Genomic DNA, 21,430 nt, shown 5'->3' with positions numbered 1-21,430 from the left:
CTCTATATAATATATAGGAATAGATCCCTCTGTGTGTAATGACTCTATATATAATATATAGGAATAGATCCTTCTGTGTGTAATGACTATATATAATATATAGGAGTAGATCCTTCTGTGTGTAATGACTATATATAATGTATAGGAATAGATCCCTCTGTGTGCAACAACTCTATATAATATATAGGAATAGATCCCTTTGTGTGTAATGACTATATAATATATAGGAATAGATCCCTTTGTGTGTAATGACTCTATATAATATATAGGAATAGATCCCTCTGTGTGTAATGACTCTATATAATAAATAGGAATAGATCCCTCTGTGTGTAATGACTCTATATAATATATAGGAATAGATCCCTCTGTGTGTAATGACTCTATATAATATATAGGAATAGATCCCTCTGTGTGTAATGACTCTATATAATATATAGGAATAGATCCCTCTGTGTGTAATGACTCTATATAATATATAGGAATAGATCCCTCTGTGTGTAATGACTCTATATAATATATAGGAATAGATCCCTCTGTGTGTAATGACTCTATATAATATATAGGAATAGATCCCTATGTGTGTAATGACTCTATATAATATATAGAAATAGGTCCCTCTGTGTGTAATGACTGTATATAATATATAGGAATAGATCCCTCTGTGTGTAATGACTCTATATAATATATGTGTTTCCCTTTTTGTATTGAATTACTGAAATAAATTAACTTTTTGATGATATTCTAATTTTTTGAAATGCAGTTGTATATAGTGATCATGTGGCAGTTTATTGTGGAGCAAAAAAGGGAGGATTCACAGCTGCAGTAGTAGTAACAATAAATATAAGGGTGCACAATTGTCAAGCAATGGCAATAGACAAGGGAGAAAAAGCGCTTGACACCTAAGTTCTTTAACACTAGAAGTCCCAGGAATTTCGAGCTCCATAGGGTTCCAATGGTAGGAATGTTAAATGACCCCTCTCTGGGACTTCTAGTGTTAAATATATAATAATACAAATCTTGCCAAAACCAAATAACAGAGAAGGCTCCTAATAGAGCACTACCCTTATATTTATTGTTACTACTATTGTGGCTGTGCATCCTCCCTATTTTACTTTTTAATAAATTATGTATATATACATGTGTTTACTCATGCTAATCTTACCACACTTTCTCCTAATGAAGCCGTGATAGGCGATGATAGTGTGATAGCTTATCTTGCTGCTCATGTATCCTAATTTTGACACAAGCTCGGCTTTTTCTACACCTTGTCTGGTTATAGTGGGAATATACTATATATCAGCTATATTATATGCTTGGTGCGCTTCACCTCTATATGTTATATGGTTGTTTTGTAGACTTTGTCCTACCTTGCATTGTCTGATAGTATTCAGCTATTCTGCTATATTTTCTTGTGCTCTATTAGGAGCCTTCTCTGTTATTTGGTTTTGGCTATATTTATATTATTATATATTTTAAGAACTTAGGTGCATAAGGGGCCCTTGGTTTATATGGTGGTGTCAGTTTTTATGTATTACTGTATGGTTTTTATTATGCACTAATAAAACTTTGTAATTTTTATTCATTGAGTGAGTGCCATATTTTGTCAAGCGCTTTTTCTCCCTTGGCAGTTTATTGTGGAATTTATTGAAAATTACAGCAAAAATCACAGCAAAACCAAGACATTGTGCAGTGATCTGTCATCAGAAACATATTTAAAGGGGGCTTTACACACTACGATATCGCTAGCCCGTCGTTTGTGCGTCACGGGCAAATCGCTGCCCGTGGCGCACAATATCGCTAACACCTGTCACACATACTTACCTTCCTAGTGATGTCGCTGTGGGCGGCGAACAACCTCTTTGTTAAGGGGGAGGTTCGTGCGCAGTCACAGCGACGTCACACAGCGGCTGACCAATAGAAGCGGAGGAGCGGAGACCAGCCGCATTATCGACACTCCCACCTTGTTGCCGGAGGACGCAGGTGTGACGCCCTGGACTAGCCAGGTAGTCAGAGGTAGGCCCTTACACAAACACTTTCCCCTAAAACGGTACCAGCAGCCAACCTTAAAACCCTGAGTTACCCCTCTCAGGTTCTGACGTCCACACCAGGGGGGCCGAGCCAGGTGGTTGGCCACGCCCACCAAGGAGTTCAGATGGCCTGAGGCGGGAAAACAAGCAGATGAGATAAGATCTGAGAGGAGAGTGGAGTAGAGAGGAGTAACGTCTGTCAGGGATCTGGGTCGGAGCCCGGATACCCTGTGGCTAGGAGGCAGATGGTGGTGGCCGCCTGCAGGAGCTGGGATTACAGCCAGTGGAACTGTAAGGGACAGGAACCAGGTAGTGGCCCGCTGGTACCGAACCGGGAAACTGATTGGAAACCGGAGCACTAGGAGGGATACTCAGACCCACTACGAGGTCCAAAAGCCACTGGACCGAGCCGAATTCACTGATTGGGGTCTGGACTTTAGGTCCTTTCCCACCCAAGACCCGACTGAAGACAACAGCCCAACCAGAGGGATAGAAAGCCACCGCCCAGGCATCGAGATCCCACGGGCCAGCGTCTGCGGGCAAACGGGCTCTACCGGCACACACAAAGCCGGGGAGCGGACTACCGTTGCTCAGGCATAGGAGTCACCATTCTACTAAAAGTGAGGTGCAGGAGAAAGGCGGAAACTACCAACCTGAAAAAGGGAAGAAGCGCAGCCGGCTGCGGGCACCGTCCACCATCTTGTTTGGTTTACCAGAGACTCCAGTGTGTCTGTAATAGTGAATACAACAGTGCCCTCGGGCCGCGCCCCGCACCGCACCAACACGCCAGCACGCATCCCCCTCCACAGCACCCTCGGGCCCCGGGACCATCACCCCCTACCCACGGAGGGGTCAACACCAAGTTGCGCAACACCGTCCCCGGGAGCCTAGTCAACGGCAGCGGTGGTGTCCATCAATTCACCACAACCCGTGGGTGGCGTCACGAACTTAACCCCCAAAACAACCGCGGCCTCGGCCGTGGACCTCCCCACCGAACACCACCCCTCACGTAGCGCCAGCATCCCTTCAGAGCGACGTGACCCCCGGGTCCGGGAGGAGTTCGAGCTACCCACCGACGAGCACAGATCCGAGCGGCTCGGCAGCCGGCAGAGCCCCGGGACGGTACACAGGTACGCTGTTGTTTGTCGTTCCCGGGGTGTCACACGTAGCGATGTGTGCTGCCTCAGGAACGACGAACAACCTACGTCCACAACGACCAACGATATTTTGAAAATGAACGACGTGTCAATGATCAACGATTAGGTGAGTATTTTTGATCGTTAACACTCGCTCCTAGCTGTTACACACAACACCGTCGCTAACGACACCGGATGTGCGTCACAAATTCCGTGACCACAACGACATATCGTTAGATATGTCGTTGCGTGTAACGGGGCCTTTAGGTTTAGAGGGAACCGGTCACAAATAGAAATCTCATTTACCACTTGATATAGTGGTAATTTGCAGGTTAATAGCATTTAAATCCAGTTTTGAAGGCTTACTGGAGCAGCAGCTACATTAAGTTTTACTTTTGGAAATACAGTGTGCAACAATTATTGCTGATGATCTCTATGTGGTAAGAGGTAGATCATGTCTGCTCAGCGCTCTCTGGTGGGACGTCCTATAGTGGTAGCAGTTCCCAGGCCTGAGTGAGTCCTTGTGAATGGCGGAAAACATGGTGTTCTAATATCTGGTTGATAAAGACAATACATATATAAGCACATTGTAAAAAAAAATCATAATAACACTGAACTTACCAAGGTAGCGGGACATCCAAGTACCCTGGCAACGTCCATTATTTTGATCAAAAACATCTCAAGTCTCGGATCATCAGAATCAAAGCGATGGCCAAATAATAATGATACAGTAAAATTACAGATGGCAGTGTTCATTATCATCGTGTTGTCAAAGGGTTCACCTTAAGTAATAGCAAAAAGAAAGTGAGTATAATGATGAGGTAGTAAAATCCCAGTTTGTTACCCATTCTACAGATAGATTGAAAGTCTAAATAGATTTTAGAATGGTTAAGTATTTATATTCATCTACATAAGAAGCCAAAGTTGTAAGGTTTGTTTTACGCTAGCAGGGCCGGCGTCAGCACCCGGCAAACCCGATCAAATGCCAGGGCCCTGGGAGGGGCCCACTCGCGGTGGCAAGAGTGGTGTACCGCTAGTCAGGGGGGCCCGGTGCCTGCGCTGTCACCGGCCTCCCCCCCGCCGAGGATCGCGCTTTCAATTGTATCGGCATCACAGTTGCCGATACAATTGAAAGCAATGATGAGATGGAGCGGCGCGCTTCCTCTCTTTTCACTCTCCAAGCTGTTTCTGTCGGCGCTCTGACAGATCAGCACCAGAGCACGGTGATGTCATCACTGCGCACCTGCAGAGAGGTCAGAGCGGGCGACAGCAGTGGACGTGTCGAGGAGACCGAAGCAGCAGGGTTACGAGGAGAAGTGAGTATGTACATTCACTGTGGCCAGATGACCATGGGGGTGCATTAAATGATATGGCAGCTGTATACTACATGAGGGTGCCTAATCCAATCTGACTCTGCACAGTGCTATATAGGGGCTGTGTACTACATGAGGATGCCTATTGCTATCTGGGTCTGCACTGTGCTGTATAGGGGCTGTGTACTACATGAAGATGGGTAATGCTATCTGGCTCTGCACTGTGCTATCTGGCTCTGCACTGTGCTATATATGGGCTGTGTACTGCATGAGGGTGCCTAATGCTATCTGGCTCTGCACTGTGCTATCTGGGTCTGCACTGTGCTATATGTGGGCTGTGTACTACATGAGGGTGCCTAATGCTATCTGGGTCTGCACTGTGCTATATGTGGGCTGTGTAGTACATGAGGATGCCTAATGTTATCTGGGTCTGCAATGTGCTATATGGGGGCTGTATACTACATGAGGATGCCTAATGCTATCTGGGTCTGCATTGGGCTATATACGGGCTATATACTACATGGGGGTGCCTAATGCTAAATGGGTCTGCATTGTGCTATATGGTGGCTGTATACTACATGAGGGTGCCTAATGCTAACTGGGTCTGCATTGTGGAATATGTGGGCTGTATACTACATGAGGATGCCTAATGCTATCTGGGTCTGCATTGTGCTATACGTGGGCTGTATACTACATGAGGGTGCCTAATGCTATATGGATCTGCATTGTGCTAAATGGGGGCTGCATAGTGCCATATGGGGGCTGCAGAGTGCAATATGGGGGCTGCATAATGCTACATGGGAGCTACATAATACTATATGGAGGACTATGGGTGCTTCATAACACTATATGGAGGAATATGGAGGCTGCATACTACTGTACCCCAGAGTTGTATGTCCACTCCACCCTGATGCTATATACCTCCTCAGAGCTGTATGTTCCCCCACCCTAGTGCTGTATACCCACCAGAGCTGTATGTCCCCCCCACCCCAGAGCTGTATACCCCCAGAGCTGCATGTCACCCCCCACCTCAGAGCTGTTTGTCTGCCAACCCAGAGCCATTGCCTCCCCTCTACAGCTGTATGCCCACCATTGCTGTATACCCCTTTTCTCAGTAATATGTATGCCCCCCAGTAATGTGTATGTCCCCAGCCTCTCTTGTGATGTATATACAGCAGTGCTAAGGGGGCTTTACACACTACGATATCGTTAATGTCTTCAGATCGTTCACCATGGAGAGGTCGTCCTAAAACCAAAAATTGTTAATGGTTGTTTATAGATGTTGTTCCTCGTTACTGCGGCAGCACACATCGCGAGGAACCTCACCTTACCTGCGTCCCGCCCGCAATGAGGAAGGAAGGAGGTGGGCGGGAAGTTCGTCCCGCTCATCTCCGCCCCTCCACTTTGATTGGCCGGCCGCTTAGTGACGTCGCCGTGATGCCGAATGCACCTCCCCCTAGAGGGAGGGATTGTTCGGCAGTCACAGCGATGCCGCCGACCAGGTAAGTGCGTGTGACGCTGCCGTAGCGATAATGTTCGCTGCGGCAGCGATCACACGATATCGCATGCACGACGGGGGCGGGTGCTTTTGCGTACGATATCGCTAGCAATTGCTAGAAATATCATAGCGTGTAAAGCCCGCTTTAGTGTGCTCTATGTGCGGCCATGTCTGTTAGTGACTGCCACCAATCTAGGAGGAGCTGGATGGAGGCACGTGGGGAGGTGAATGAGGCTGTTGCTGGCATCCCAATATTAGAAATATATATAAATATATAAAAATATAAAAATAATGTGTCTGTGTGTGCATGTATAATGTTTATCTATGTATGTCAGTGTATATGACTGTGTCTAGATTTATGTCTATATATATGTGTTTTTTTTAATTTCTCTTTAAATTTGTATGTGTACGTATGCGTGTATGTGTATGTATCTGTGCATGTCTATGTGTGGATGTGGCCCACTGACACTCTTTCGCCCAGGGCCAACAAAAACCTGGAGTCGGCGCTGTACGCTAGGTATGGGGGAATACTAGATGAACGAAGACAGGATGTGAGGGATACCCTGTCTCTAGGTAAGGGGAAAGCTGGTGACTCCCTGATAAGATCTATTGCTGGGACATGGCTTCCCTGATGTCCATGCGCAAATCAGTATACCTAGGAACTGGCTAACCCTGAAAAGGCACTAGGTAGTGACCAGACAGGATGAGCACTAGTCAACCCCACCATGACCTGAAGAACACACAGAGAAAACAAACAGGGTAATGCAAATGGACAAATTATCAGTAAGATAAAGTTGAGAGAATGACAGCAACATATGACAACACATTACAACAAGAGATTTCAAGCTGACTGCTTGCAATCTGGACAGCATAGGAGTAAACTCTAGCACCAGCAAAAAACAAGGGGAAATGCAGGTGTATATGTCGCAGACAGGTGCCGCCTCCGCTTCGGCAAAGGGGCTGCTCGAGGGTGCTCGGATCCGAGATCATGTCTGGGGCTTGAGTGGTGATTGGACCCGGGGCTCGTGCAACCGCCTGTCCTCGCAACAGTGATAAAAGGGGTATTTACAGGGGAGTTAGGTTTTTTTCTGTCACGCCACCTGTGGGTTGCGGTGATGGGATGGTGGCACCGCCGCTACCTCTTGAGGCCAGTGTCCGGGACCGATGGTGTTGGGCAGCAAGGTGGTATCCCCTCCACGGGTAGGGGAGGTGTAGTCCCGGGGCCCAGGTGTAGGTAGGGAGCAGTGCTGGGACGCCGTCGGCGGGTTGTTAGACCGGGTGACACCAGTGTACTCATGATTAGAAATAATCCACACAGAGTCTGTACTGTAAACCAAGGCCGGATGCCGGTTGCCGTGGGAGAGGTGTTCTGGTCCCACACATGGGTTAGCAAGGTAGGGACCCTAAATCCTGCACTTGTGTCTTGCTGTTTGTTGATTAAACCCGCTTGGAATGGGAGAAGTCCGCTCCCCTGCAGCTTTGTACGCAGAGGGAGCCGTTGCCCGCAAACTCTGACCCATGGGATTTTAATGGGTTCTTGGCAGACACCCTATCCCCCACATTGGGCTGCTGGTTTGTTCTCTCTGGGCTTCTCTCTCTTCGGAAACAAGGCCTGGTACCTTGTCCCTCTGGCCAATTAAAAAGGGGCCTGAAGCTTACCTCGTCCTAGGGTCCAGGTACCCCGCCTGTGCATGGCCTCCGGATCGGATTCCCGTTGTCGGTACCGGCAGGCTACAACCCTGCCCAGGTCCACTTCAGGTCTCCCGCGACCAGATCTCCGTCACCTGTGGCCCTACACTGCTGTCTGCCAGCTAGTCGGTTCTCCCGTGGTCCAAGGGCTCCAACACTGACGACACTGCACTACAGCTCCACTGTCAGACTCGACACTGTTTGACTCCGTCTGACTTGACTGTCTAGACTCCAACAACTAACTCTCACTAACTAACGTGTTCCCTCCCCTTGTCACCTCAAGACCCCTAGGTGGGTGTTCCCATCCGCCTGGTCCCACCCACTGATGTGTCCTGGCTGTCATGGGGAGGTGACTAGGCTTTGTGGCTGATGTTCCTGTGTGTGGGATGTGGTGTTAATTACCAAGGAGGAGGCGATTCTGTGAAGCCCTGGACTAGTCAGGTCATCCCAGGTAGTCCCATGCACACACACCCCCTCCCTGAAAAGGTGACAGCGGCCAACCAAGAAACCCTTGTCACCACCCTCCAGGTTTGATGTCCACACCAAAGGGGCGGAGCCAGGCAGTTGGCTCCACCCACCAAGGAGGTCACAGGCCTGGAGGTGGGAAAGACACATACAAGTTCAGAGTGCAGAGTAGACTTGACAGTGAAGGAGAGAGGTTGAGTCCAAGGGCAGACCTATGAGCAGGCCTGCCAACAGTCTACTCAGGTGGCTGGGTCGGAGCCCAGTCACCTTTGGCAAGGAGGCAGACGGTGGTGGCCACCTCCAGGGGCTGGGATTACAGCCGGTAGAACCGTAGGGACCCGGGTCGGGCGGTGGCCCGCCGGTACCGAACCGGGGAACCGATTGGAAACCGGAGCACCAGGAGGGGTACTCAGACCCAGTACAAAGCCCCAAACCGACAGGGCCGAGTCAAATCAACTGATTGAGGACTGGACTTAAAGACCTATCCCACACAAGACCCATTAGAAGACAACAGCCCAACCACACAGTGTAAAGCCACCGCCAAGGCATAGAGACCCAAAGGGCCAGCGTCTGCGGGCAAACAGGGCTCTTCCGACAACCAGCAAGCCGGGGAGCGGATTACCGTTGCTTAGGCATAGGAGTCAAACATTCATATAAAAAAGGTGCAGGAGAAAGGCGGAAGCCACCAACCCGCTCAGGGAGAAGCTGCAGCCGGCTGCGGGCCACGTTCATCATCCCGTTTGGTTTACCAGAGACTCCAGTGTATTGTGTCATACTGAGTACACCAGTGCCTTTGGGCCATGCACCGCACCGCATCAGCATACGCCCGCACCCGTTACCACGCCTCAGCACCTCCCTCGAGCCCCCGGGACCATCACTCCCCTACCCACAGAGGGGTCAACACCAAGCTGCGCAACACCGTCACCGGGAGGCCTATTTAACGGCAGCGGTAATGTCCATCTATTCACCACAACCCGTGGGTGGCGTCACGAACTTACACCCCTACCAAACCACCGCGGCCCCGGCCTTGGAACTCCCCCCCCCACTGAAGTCCCTGCGTGTAGCGCAAACCCCCTTGCAGAGCGACGTGACCCTCGGGTCCGTGAGGAGCTCGTGCCACCACCCACCGTATGAGCACGGATCCGCGGGGCAGTACAATTCCTGTACCCTTGGTGGGGGGTACAGTCAACTGTGACTACCTGGTTTTGCCAGGGCGTCACACTCCCCGTAGGTAAAACAAGCTGTCCGGGACCAGTGTTTATTTTGTTTTCTGCATCTGAAAAAGGTAAAACATAAATAACATTTCAACAGTAAAACTTTGGAACATTTCTTCCATTTTTGTGAGGCACAGAGCTTAAACGTTACATTAACGATGACCATCTACCCTTTTTCCTTTGTCCCGCCACCCAAAACACCTGTGCCCTCCCTTGGTGTCACCGCTAGTCGTAGATGCTACACCATTCCGGGCTCCTGTGGGTGTCCTTGTTAGTGTCCGGGTCAAAGTTCCACACCCTGTATCACTCTAAAGGGACCCTTGGACCGGAACCCTTTGGCCTGGAGGGTAGTCACCGGTTTCCGTGGTGACTGGGCTTCGGCCAACTCCACCGCAGGCCCTTCCTCCAACCGACCTCTCCAGCGGGTGCTGCCTCCTGGCGGTGGGGTAACAAGAGGGTAGATGGGGGGTTATTTACAAGACTCAATAAAATTTTTGGGGTGGTTTCGCCAGTCCTGAAACCATGGTCCATTTTTAACTATTGACCGGGGTAAACATTTTAAACAGCTGTAAATCAGGTGAAGTACACAGTTAATTAGCATTTCAATTTGCTTATACATTACTATACACACAGGCATACAGGCTTCACTCACTCTCTGTATCTGAGTAGTGGCTGACCTAGGTTAGGGCGTGTAGACCTCCTCAACCCTAAGTTCTCTCCTAGGCTTGGTGGGGTGAGACTACTTACATGTTCCCCCCTAATTGTGTTAGGTAAGGTGGGCAAAGACCGCCGGGTGCATGGCATAGGTATAGGGGCAACTCTTGGTGTAGGTATAGGTGCAGGGTCAGCAGGCCTCTCTAGTTCTGGCTCTTCCACGGGTTTTGGGAATGTTAGAACGGGAATGATCACGGCCCTATTTTGCAAAGGCCAATCTGCTGGGAAGTCACCTAGGACGCTGTGGATCACCTCTTTTCTTCTTTTTGCACCCGGGACTGGAGTGGGCTCTTCTTCCAAGATCTTTAGGGGTTCTGGGCACCTTTTCAGGTGGTCCCTCGAGACAGTAGCTGTAGTCCTTCCTTGGTCTCGACTGACGAGATAGGTCTTTTGATTCCCAGAGGGTTGTACGACATAGGGGACCTTCTCCCATTGGTGGTCTAATTTATGCAGTCTTCTCTTCCTCTTCAGTACCACGTCTCCCGGTACAAAGGGGGGAGCTTTTGCCTGTTTGTTGAAGTGCTGCTCTTGCTTTTTTCGGCTTTGGTTCAGATTCTCCTCTACATATTCTTGAATCTGCCTGTACTGCTTCTGACGTTTGGAATTCCAGTCCGTGGTTGGGGAGACGGTCTCGGGCACCTCGACATCCATATCCAGGTCCACCAGCAATCTCCTGAAACACCCGCGCCGGGGCCTGCAGGGATGGCACGGTCACTGGGCCGGTGGTATTTGGGGTCAGGCTGTGAGTGGCCCTACCCGGCTTCCATGACCCCTGCGGGTTTCAATAAAGGAAAGTCAGACAGTCAGTCCGGTGTGACAAGGGGGATGGAAGGAGGGTAACGGGGTTCCTGGGGAGTTTGCCATCGGTCGCAGCGACCACCGAGGTCTCGGCCTCCTCTCTATTGCCGCCCTTCCCCCAGGAAACGGTATGGGACGGGGTGCTAGCAGCGCCACCCGTGGTATGCGGCCAGGTGTTCAGCCACCGCTGCACAGTCTCTCTCCGGGGAAGGTGTTACAGGCAGCCGGATGGAATCACTCCCCACGGGTGGAGCAGGGGGAGCCCCGGGAGGTTAATGAGACCCAGGGCAACAAACCTCAGGACACCAGGGGCACAGGGCGGTAACAGTACTCACACCAGTCACGGAGTGCGGGTTCCAGTTTTTCTTTATTTACAGTCCGTTCCACATCGCACCTGGGTGCTGGTCCTTGCCACCTGTAGCCTCTGTTCGGTCCCGGGCAGGTAGGAAGAGGGGGTCCGGTGAGGTGTTCTGGGGGTCTCTCCATTTCGTGTGCGTTAGTGCCGTCCCCGTGGCATAGAGCATCTTGGGAACTTGCTGCCTCTCTGTCTCTCTCTTGCCTGGTAGCGTACACTTTAACCACCACCGGGTACAACATTCTCCAAGATCCCCAGTGCTCGGCTCCATCCCCTTCCTCTAGATGTTATCAGCCTTGGTCTCATGGCATCTCCTCAACAGGAACTGTTCTCTGGAGATCTGCACTCTCTCGGAGCCTCTGACGTTCTGCTAAACTTTCTGTCTGCTCTGCACTGTACTCACTCCTCATTCAGGCCCCCCCTGGGTTGTCATAGGGACCTGCTCGTGTGCAGCCACCTGCTCATTAAGGAGACAAAATGAGTCATGAGGCTCAAACTACATGATGCAAAAGCTATTAACTCCTTCCTGCCAGTGTGATGTTTGTGTGTGGACTTCACTCCTTCGTCCGGGAAAAATGGGGGTAATATTTAATACCCTGTAACGACCCGGCTGCAGGGGCGTTACATCCCGGGCCTCACCCTCATGAGGTAAGCAGGCGTACATTTAGTAGAACTGACGGGGATGTTGTTGTACATGTCCACCAGATCGGGCAACCTCTCAGGCCACTGATTCCGCTCTTCAAGGGGTAGAGTCTTGAGCAGGTTGATAATTAGATGGTTCATCTTCTCACACATCTCAATGGTTTGGGCATGGTAAAGGGTAGTAAGTATCTTCCTGCATCCATAAAGGCTGCAAAATTCCTTGAAGATTTCCACTTCGAAGGCAGGGCCTTGATCCGTAAGGACCCTCTCTGGATAACTGTGCGGTCTGCAGAAGTGCGTCTGGAAGACCCTTGCCGCAGTACGAGCCGTTAGATCCTTAACGGGTACCACGACCATGAATCTTGCGTAGTGGTCCACTATGGTGAGGGCGTATGTATACCCACTCCGGCTGGATGTCAGCTTGACATGATCTAGAGCGACGAGTTCCAACGGCTGATTGGTGATGATCGGCTGCAACGGAGCTTTCTGGCTGACACCATCCTTCTTAGCACGCAGGGACCACAATTCCAACACCATGCTTCAATGGATTCCCTCATTCCAGCCCAGTAGAAGCGCTCCCTGAGCAGCATTTCCAACTTCTTCCAACCGAAGTGTCTAGCTCCATCATGATAGGCTTCCAAGACCACTGGTACGTATGCCTGAGGTATGATTATCTGACAGATCCTCTCGTGTGTCTTGGGGTTGATCAGTCCTCTGCACAACCTGCCTCGCTGTAGGTAGAGCTGACTCCTCCCTTTCCACAGCCTCCATGCTTCTGCCAGGGTAGTGGGCTCCAACCTGGAAACAGCGTGCGAAATCAGCGTCTTAACCAAACTGGCGGCAGGATCCTTATCTTGTGCTTCTTGCTAACCGTGATGGGGTAACGGGTTGAAGGCTGCCTCCTGCTGACTACTGTAGTGTTTGGCATTTTCCGAACTATCAGGTTGATGGAATGCAGGCAACTCAATCTCTTCCAGCTCATCTTCATCTATTCCACCATCAGGCAGGTGTGGCATCCTAGGCAACGCATCAGCATTGGTGTTTTTCCGACCGGCTCTGTATTTTATGGTGAAGTCATAATTCGCCAACCGGGCTACCCAGCGTTGTTCTAGGGCTCCAAGCTTCGCTGTATCCAGGTGAGTCAAGCGGTTGTTGTCCGCATATTTGGTGAACTTCGCAGAGGCCAGATAATGTTTAAATCTCTCTGTCACAGCCCAGACGAGCGCCAGGAACTTCAACTTGAAAGAACTGTAATTCTACGGATTCCTTTCTGTTGGGTGGAGCTTCCTGCTTGCAAACACTATCACCTTCTCCTTGCCATTCTGCATTTGGGACAAGATGGCCCCTAATCCTACGTTGCTGACATCTGTATACAATATGAATGGGATACCGTAGTCAGGATATGCTAGGATCTCTTCTCCAGTCAGGGCCGACTTCATCGGTTGGAAGGACCTTTCTTGCTCTTCACCCCACGTGAATGGGGACCCAGAAGCCTAGCCATGCTGAGTTTGCCCAACTAGGACGTCCTGCATTGGAGCTGCCATCTTGGTGTATCCCTTGACAAGGCGGCGTTAGTAGACCATCAGGCCTAAGAACTGTCGCACCTCTTTGATGGTAGTAGGTCTCGGCCAGTTCTAGATGGCAGTTATCTTCTCCGGATCCGGAGCCACACCCTCTGCGCTCACCACATACCCGAGGTATTGGACTTTAGGCTTCAGCAAGTGGCACTTGGATGGTTTCAACTTCATCTCGCACTTGGAGAGGGCTTCGAAGACTTCTGCAAGACGTTCTAGGTGATCTTCGTACGTCTTTGAATAGACAATGACGTTGTCCAAATATAGCAGTACCGTCTCGAAGTTGCGGTGTCCGAAACAGCACTCCATCAGCCTCTGGAAGGTTCCTGGTGCATTGCACAACCCAAAGGGCATGTTGTTGAACTTGCAGAGTCCCACCAGGGTGGCGAAGGCGGTCTTCTCACGGTCTTCCTCAGCAACAGACACTTGGCAGTAGCTACTAGTGAGATCAAGGGTAGAGAAGTAATTTGCTGTTCTCAATGTAGCTAGTGATTCTTCAATACGGGGAAGTGGATACGAGTCCTTATGGGTGATCTGATTGATCTTCCGATAGCCCACACACATCCGCTTGGTACCATCCTTCTTCCTCACCAGAACCAGTGGAGCTTCCCAGAGGCTACAGCTATCTCGGATTACCCCAGCCTCCTTCATGTTCCTCAACATGTCTTTGGCACACTGGTAGTGCGCAGGCAGTATCGGCCTACACCTCTTTTTGATGGGTGGATGTGCACCTGTGGGTATGTGGTGTTGGACCCCTTTGATCCTCGGAAAAATAAACGGGTGTTTGCTGAAGACCTGCTCGTACTCTTGCACTACCCTGTAGACCCCCTGCTTGTGGTGTGAAGGCGTGGAGTCAGTGCCTACATGTAGTTCCTGACACCATTCTTCTGTCAGGCTTGGTGAGTTTTCACTGACTGGTTGCGATGCGGGGTTAATGGATGCTGCTGTTTGGATAGCATGCGTGTCTACGGTGAACAGTTTGGCAATTGTGGCATATCTGGGTAGCCTAACCTCTTCCTCTCCGCAATTCATCACTCTTACGGCACTCTTCTCTTCCGGATATCAATCACTCCTCTGGCTGTCAAAACTGCGGGCCAGTGTTCTGAAGGCAGGGGCTCCACCACCACCAGATAGATTCACCTGTTGCCGCTGCAGGAGGGCGCGGATCTCGCGTTGCAGAGCCCTCTGCTGGCCCACTCCTGCAGTTGCAGACATCTGCTGAAGCAAGTATAACACTTCCCCCATGCAATTTTCAATTACATTGGTCCCTAGGACCATTTTCGGGTTATGGTCACTAGGGTCATTCTGCAGCACTATGAGTCCTTGGTGCTCTAACTCCACCCACCCCACCTTAAGAGTCACTTCCTTAAACCCCACTTGGGTCATAGGGATTCCATTGGCTGCAATGATAGTCAGGCCAGAATCTGGCAGGGTAAGGTCGTCATCTGACCAGTAACGCTTATACAGTACATGAGGTATAGTCGTTACCTGTGAGCCGGTGTCCAGTAGCGCGAACAACGGGATCCCATTAACGGTAAGGGAGATGATGGGGCGGCCTCAGACATACCGCTCATGCCAATCAGCTTGGCCTTGATGGTCTACTCCTGAGGATTGGCCCTTGGCCTCAGGGGTGGCCTGTTTAAAGGACACCGACGGGAGTAATGGCCGATCTTGTTGCACCTGTAACAAACGGGTTGCCCATACCGGTTGTTGCTCCTTCTCTGCATCTAGGGGACGTCTTCAGGGCTGTCGGCGAGCTGGATCTTCTCCGGCGGCTTGGGCTTCGACTGTAGCTGCATGGCCTCAAGAATCCTGGCGACGTCTTTGTTCAGCTGTTGAACTTGGGAATTCAGATCACCGGGAACTCCTGGGGACTCTGTAGGCACTGCAGGTGCAGGTAAAGCCAGTAGAGGGGGCTTCACCAGCAGGTGAGAGGTGCCTGCCGGCCAGGATGATGATGTAGGGTCACTGGCTTCAGGGGCCTGCAGAGCCTTTATGGCTCGGTCCTTTAAAACTGCAAAGTCTATGTCTGGATGCTCCAGGGCCCACAGCTGTAGCTGTTTGCGGTCCTCCGCTGACCCCAGGCCCTGCAAGAACTGCTCCACAAGCACTTTGTTGCTCTCCAGCTCATTGATAGGGTTTACTAGCTTTAAGGCTACTTTACACACTGCGATATCGGTCCCGATATCGCTAGTGTGGGTACCCGCCCCCATATGTTGCGCGACACGGGCATATCGCTGCCCGTGCCGCACAACATCGCCCAGAGCCGTCACACATACTTACCTGTCCGGCGACGTCGCTGTGACGGGCGAACCGCCTCCTTTCTAAGGGGGCGGTCCATGCGGCGTCACAGCGACGTCACTGAAACGTCACTGAACCGCCGCCCAATCGCAGCGGAGGGGCGGAGATGAGCGGGACGTAACATCCCGCCCACCTCCTTCCTTCCGCATAGCGGCCGGGAGGCAGGTAGGGAGAGCTTCCTCGCTCCTGCGGCGTCACACGCAGCGATGTGTGCTGCCGCAGGAACGAGGAACAACCTCGTTACTGCTGAAGTAACGATAATTGGGAATGGACCCCCGTGTCGCCGATTAGCGATTTTTCACTCTTTTGCAACGATGCAAAATCGCTAATCGATGTCACACGCAACGGCATCGCTAATGCGGCCGGATGTGCGTCACGAATTCCGTGACCCCAACGACTCCGCATTAGCGATGTCGTAGCGTGTAAAGCCCGCTTTAGAGTACGCAGAGTGGTTTGTAGTCTCAGGGCGTAGTCCCGGATGCTGTCCTGGGGACGCTGCCTGTAGCTCTGCCTCCGTACGGGTTTCGAAGGAAACTTGCAGCTTATCAAATATGGTGGGTTCGGAGGCCCGATCCTTATCAGTCCATGTCTCAACCTCCTGCTCGGCTGCACCTGTCAGCTGTCCGAGCACCACGGACGCACGCTGCCTGCCAGTCATTGCATACATGTCGAGAATAGTACATATCTTTTTCTTGAATACCTGCAGGGCGTCAGGTCGGCCATCATACTGGGGCAGCCAGGTGGCACCGGGCACATAAGGCAGTGTAATCGGTATAACTTGCGTGACCGCCGGGATCATGGGGTCCGCCGCTCTTGCGACCCGAGCAGTGCCTGCTGCTACTCCGTCATCCTGCCCGGCTGCCGGAGCTGCGGCTCCACCATCACCATCAGGCGCCGACATTCTTCTAGTCTTTCCCCCTTGGTTTTCAACAGCAGCCTTGCGGGACCCACTGTCCTTTGCAACTTCCTGCTTTGGGAGTCACCGGGTTCCGCCCGCGTTCTTAGAGAGCGGGGCTTCGGCTTTGTGCCTTTTCCGGGGAAGAAGATGACGGAGTTGTTGTTTTGGTGCCAAAGATGGTGGGCAAGATGGCGGCAGTTCAAGATTTTGGAGCGCTTCATGGAATTCAAAACAAGGCGCACGGCATCTACTGATGGGGTAAGAATCCTGTTCGTGACGCCAGGTTTTGTGTTGTCGCGGACAGGTGCCGCCTCCGCTGCGGCAAAGGGGCTGCTCAAGGGCGCTCGGATCCGGGATCATGTCTGGGGCTCGAGTGGTGACCGGACCTGGGGCTTGTGCAACCGCCTGTCCTCGCAACAGTGAAAAAGGGGGTATTTACAGGGGAGTTAGTCTTTTGTCTGTGACGCCACCCGTGGGTTGCGATGATGGGATGGTGGCACCGCCACTGCCTCTTGGGGCTAGTGTCCGGGATCGATGGTGTTGGGCAGCAAGGTGGTATCCCCTCCATAGATAAGGGAGGTGTAGTCCCGGGCCCAGGTGTAGGTAGGGAGCAGTGCTGGGACGCCGTCGGCAGGTTGGACCGGGTGACACCGGTGTACTCACGAGTAGGAATAATCCACACAGAGTCTGTACTGTAAACCAAGGCCGGATGCTGGTTGCCGTGGGAGAGGAGTGCTGGTCTCGCACACGGGTTAGCAAGATAGGGTTCTTGGCAGACACCCTATCCACCGCGTTGGGGTGCTGGTTTGCTCTCTCTGGGCTTCTCTCTCTTCGGAAACAAGGCCTGGTACCTTGTCCCGCTGGTGAATTAACAAGGGGGCTGAAGCTTGCCTTGTCCTAGGGTCCAGGTACCTCGCCTGTGCATGGCCTCAGGACCAAATTCCCGTTGTCGGTACTGGCGGGCTACAACCCTGCCCCGGTCCACTTCAGGTCTCCCACAACCGGATCTCCATCGCTTGTGGCCCTACACTGCCGTCTGCCACCTAGTCGGTCCTCCCGTGGTCCAAGGGCTCCAACCCTGACCACACTGCACTACAGCTCCACTGTCAGACTCATCACTGTTTGACTCCGTCTGACTTGACTGTCTAGACTCCAACAATTAACTCTCACTAACTAACATGTTCCCTCCCCTTGTCACCTCAAGACCCCTAGGTGGGCGTTCCCATACACCTGGTCCCGCCCACTGATGTGTCCTGGCTGTCATGGGGGGGCACTAGGCTTTGTGGCTGATGTTCCTGTGTGTGGGATGTGGTGTTAATTACCAAGGAGGAGGCGATTCCTGTACCCTTGGTGGGGGGTACAGTCATCTGTGACTACCTGGTTTTGCCAGGGCGTCACATATATAAAAACATGGAGTGGGGATAAGGATTTGCAGCTGAAAAGCCAAGATATCTGCAGAGTCTAAAAGGGAAAATGTTAACCTTAACAGGGAAGATACCTAGAACACCAATCACACCAAGGAAGAAAGAATGATATATCAAGGATGTTTGTGTAGAAAAACGCAGAAACCTTCTGCAGCTAGATAACACAGGGTTGTCTGTCAACCATGACACAACCATGACATCATGGTCACAGAGGGTGCGACCAGGCCCAAAGAGTCGAGTTGACCACCGATGTCAGCACTGTTTTCGGCTGTAAGTGACATTACAGTATGGGGTGCAAGGACAGGGGACATTATTTCAGGATGGGGGCCAGGACGGGGGCCATTATTACAGGATGGGGACCAGGACGGGTGTTATTATTTTGGGATGGAGGCCAGGAAGGGCAACATTATTACAAGATGGGGGGCAGTATTATAGTAGAAAAAGGGAAGTCCAGCGCAGTCCATAAATTAAAACATCCAAGTTTATTGAAGGTAATAATAAAAACGTCCTGCCAATAGCAGTATTATTATTACAGTATTATAGTACTTATATTCTTTTACACAGGGGCAGTATTATAGTGGTTATATTCTTGTATATAAGAGCATTATTGTAGTAGATATATTATATTATATTATCTTGCTTCGTGATGGCTGGCTCCCATGTCTGCCGTAGTCCAACCCCCTGTGAGTAAGCACCTGCTGTTTATGTGTGTTTTGTGAAGGCACCGGCAGGTTAACCCTCTCCTGACCTGGGATAGATATTACCCCTGAAAAGTGGTGTAATACCCTGTGGCGCCTGAAGCCCAAGGGGGCCACATTTGCCTCTCCAGAGATGTCTTCCTCTGCCTGAGAGCTGGAGGAGTGAGCTGCACACCTGAGGCTGATGATGAGAGCTGCCTCACCTCCTGTGCAGTTTCTGGGTTTTGCGGAAGATGCCATCAGGGGGTAACTTGTTTTTACTGGACACTGCCGTGTATGGCCAAATGTCCCACTTCACATTTCTTATCAACACATGCAGCCTTTACTTTATTCCTACTTTACTGACTTCCTTTCCATAATCTTCATTCTTGGTGCTGGCATTACATCCACTGTATTCATTCCTTTTGTTTTTTAAAGGTGACTTTGGGATTTGAATCCCGAGAAGAAATAGCCTGGAAGCCTGGACCTTACTTGGTGAGCTTCCTCACCCAGGATAGCCCCACCCTGGGCTTGAACAGAAGAACTACAGACATAAGTCCTCATAGCTTGGAAGCAGTATTATAGTAGTTATATTCTTGTACATATGAGAAGTATTATAGTAGTTATATTCTTGTACATGAGGCAGTATTATAGTAGTTATATTCTTCTTCTTGGGGCAGTATTATAGTACGTATATGTTTGTACACAGGAGCAGTGTTATAGTAGTTATATTCTTGTACATAGGGGCAGTATTATAGTAGTTATATTCTTGTACATAGGGGGCAGTGTTATAGTAGTTATATTCTTATAAATAGGGGGCAGTATTATCGTACTAATATGTTTGTACATAGAGGCAGTATTATAGTGGTTATATTATTGTATATAGGGGGCAGTATTATAGTAGTTATATTCTTGTACATATGAGAAGTATTATAGTAGTTATATTCTTGTACATGAGGCAGTATTATAGTAGTTATATTCTTCTTCTTGGGGCAGTATTATAGTACGTATATGTTTGTACACAGGAGCAGTGTTATAGTAGTTATATTCTTGTACATAGGGGCAGTATTATAGTAGTTATATTCTTGTACATAGGGGGCAGTGTTATAGTAGTTATATTCTTATAAATAGGGGGCAGTATTATCGTACTAATATGTTTGTACATAGAGGCAGTATTATAGTGGTTATATTATTGTATATAGGGGGCAGTATTATAGTAGTTATATTCTTGTACATAGGAGCAGTATTATAGTAGTTATATTCCTGTACATAGGGGCAGTATTATAGCAGTTATATTATTGTACATATGGGCAGTTTTATAGTGGTTATATTCTTGTATAAAGGGGCAGTATTATAGTAGTTATATTCTTGTATATAGAGGCAGTATTATAGTAGTTATATTTGTGTACATAGGGGCAGTATTATAGTAGTTATATTCTTGTACATAGGGGCAGAATAATAGTAGTTATAGTCTTGTACATAGGGGCAGTATTATAGTAGTTATATTATTGTGCAAAGGGGGCAGTATTATAGTAATTATATTCTTGTACATAGGGGCAGTATTATAGTAGTTATATTCTTGTACATAGGAGCAGTATTATAGTAATTATATTCTTGTACATAGGGGCAGTATTATAGTAGTTATATTCTTGTACATAGGGGCAGAATAATAGTAGTTATAGTCTTGTACATAGGGGCAGTATTATAGTAATTATAATATTGTGCATGGGGGGCATTTAGTTAATTATATGCTTGTGAAGAGGGGAATCTTTTTATAGTATACTGTGTATACTTTACAGGACACCATTAGTGTAATCTAGCACTGACATCACCTATGGATGATTCAATGACATTGCATCATATACCAGTAAGCTGTCACACAATAAGACTAGTGATGAGCGAGTACGCTTGTTACTACTCGGTACTCACACGAGTATCACTGTACTCGGGCTACTCGGCGGGTACCGAGTAATTTCGCGATACTCGTGCTGTACTCGTGGTCTTCATCCCTGCATGTTGGCGCTCTTTTGAGAGGCAGTCCTCATGCAGGGATTGGCTGGCAGACCACTGCAATGCCACAGCCCTGTTAGTTGTGGAATTGCAGTGATTGGCCGGCCTGCACAGCGTGACCGAGCCTTTATACCGCCGGGCGCGCTGTGCTCTGCACACAGCCATCTCATATTCCCTGCTTTCCCCGCCCACAGGCGCCTATGATTGGTTGCAGTGAGACATGCCCCCACGCTGAGTGACAGGTGTCTCACTGCACCCAATCACAGTAGCCGGTGGGTGGGTCTATACTGTGCAGTAAAATAAATAAATAAATAATTAAATAAAACGGCGTGCGGTCCCCCCCAATTTTAATACCAGCCAGATAAAGCCATACAGCTGAAGGCTGGTATTCTCAGGATGGGGAGCCCCACGTTATGGGGAGCCCCCCAGCCTAACAATATCAGTCAGCAGCCGCCCAGAATTGCCGCATACATTATATGCGACAGTTCTGGGACTGTACCTGGCTCTTCCCGATTTACCCTAGTGCGTTGGCAAATCAGGGTAATAAGGAGGTAATGGCAGCCCATAGCTGCCACTAAATCCTAGATTAATCATGTCAGGCGTCTCCCCGAGATACCTTCCATGATTAATCTGTAAATTACAGTTAAAAAACACACACACCCGAAAAATCCTTTATTAGAAATAAAAAACAATAA

At 49.9% G+C, this 21,430-nt stretch overlaps 1 protein-coding gene across 2 annotated transcripts in view; it reads right to left on the bottom strand.

Annotated features, from left to right (window-relative positions):
* LOC142296993 (cytochrome P450 2K4-like) overlaps window positions 1–21,430 on the bottom strand; it is a 206,169-nt gene that overhangs the window by 161,064 nt on the left and 23,675 nt on the right. For both annotated transcript variants that reach the window (XM_075341190.1, XM_075341191.1), the window contains one exon: window positions 3,785–3,945. In XM_075341190.1, the coding sequence (XP_075197305.1) occupies window positions 3,785–3,945 (161 nt within the window). The remainder of the gene's footprint in view (window positions 1–3,784; window positions 3,946–21,430) is intronic.

The sequence above is a fragment of the Anomaloglossus baeobatrachus genome, chromosome 3 (genome assembly GCF_048569485.1).
Source record: "Anomaloglossus baeobatrachus isolate aAnoBae1 chromosome 3, aAnoBae1.hap1, whole genome shotgun sequence".
Taxonomy (NCBI): Eukaryota; Metazoa; Chordata; class Amphibia; order Anura; family Aromobatidae; genus Anomaloglossus; species Anomaloglossus baeobatrachus.
The sequence above is the reverse complement of the archived record's forward strand: the minus strand, read 5'-3'. Positions and strand labels throughout refer to the sequence as shown.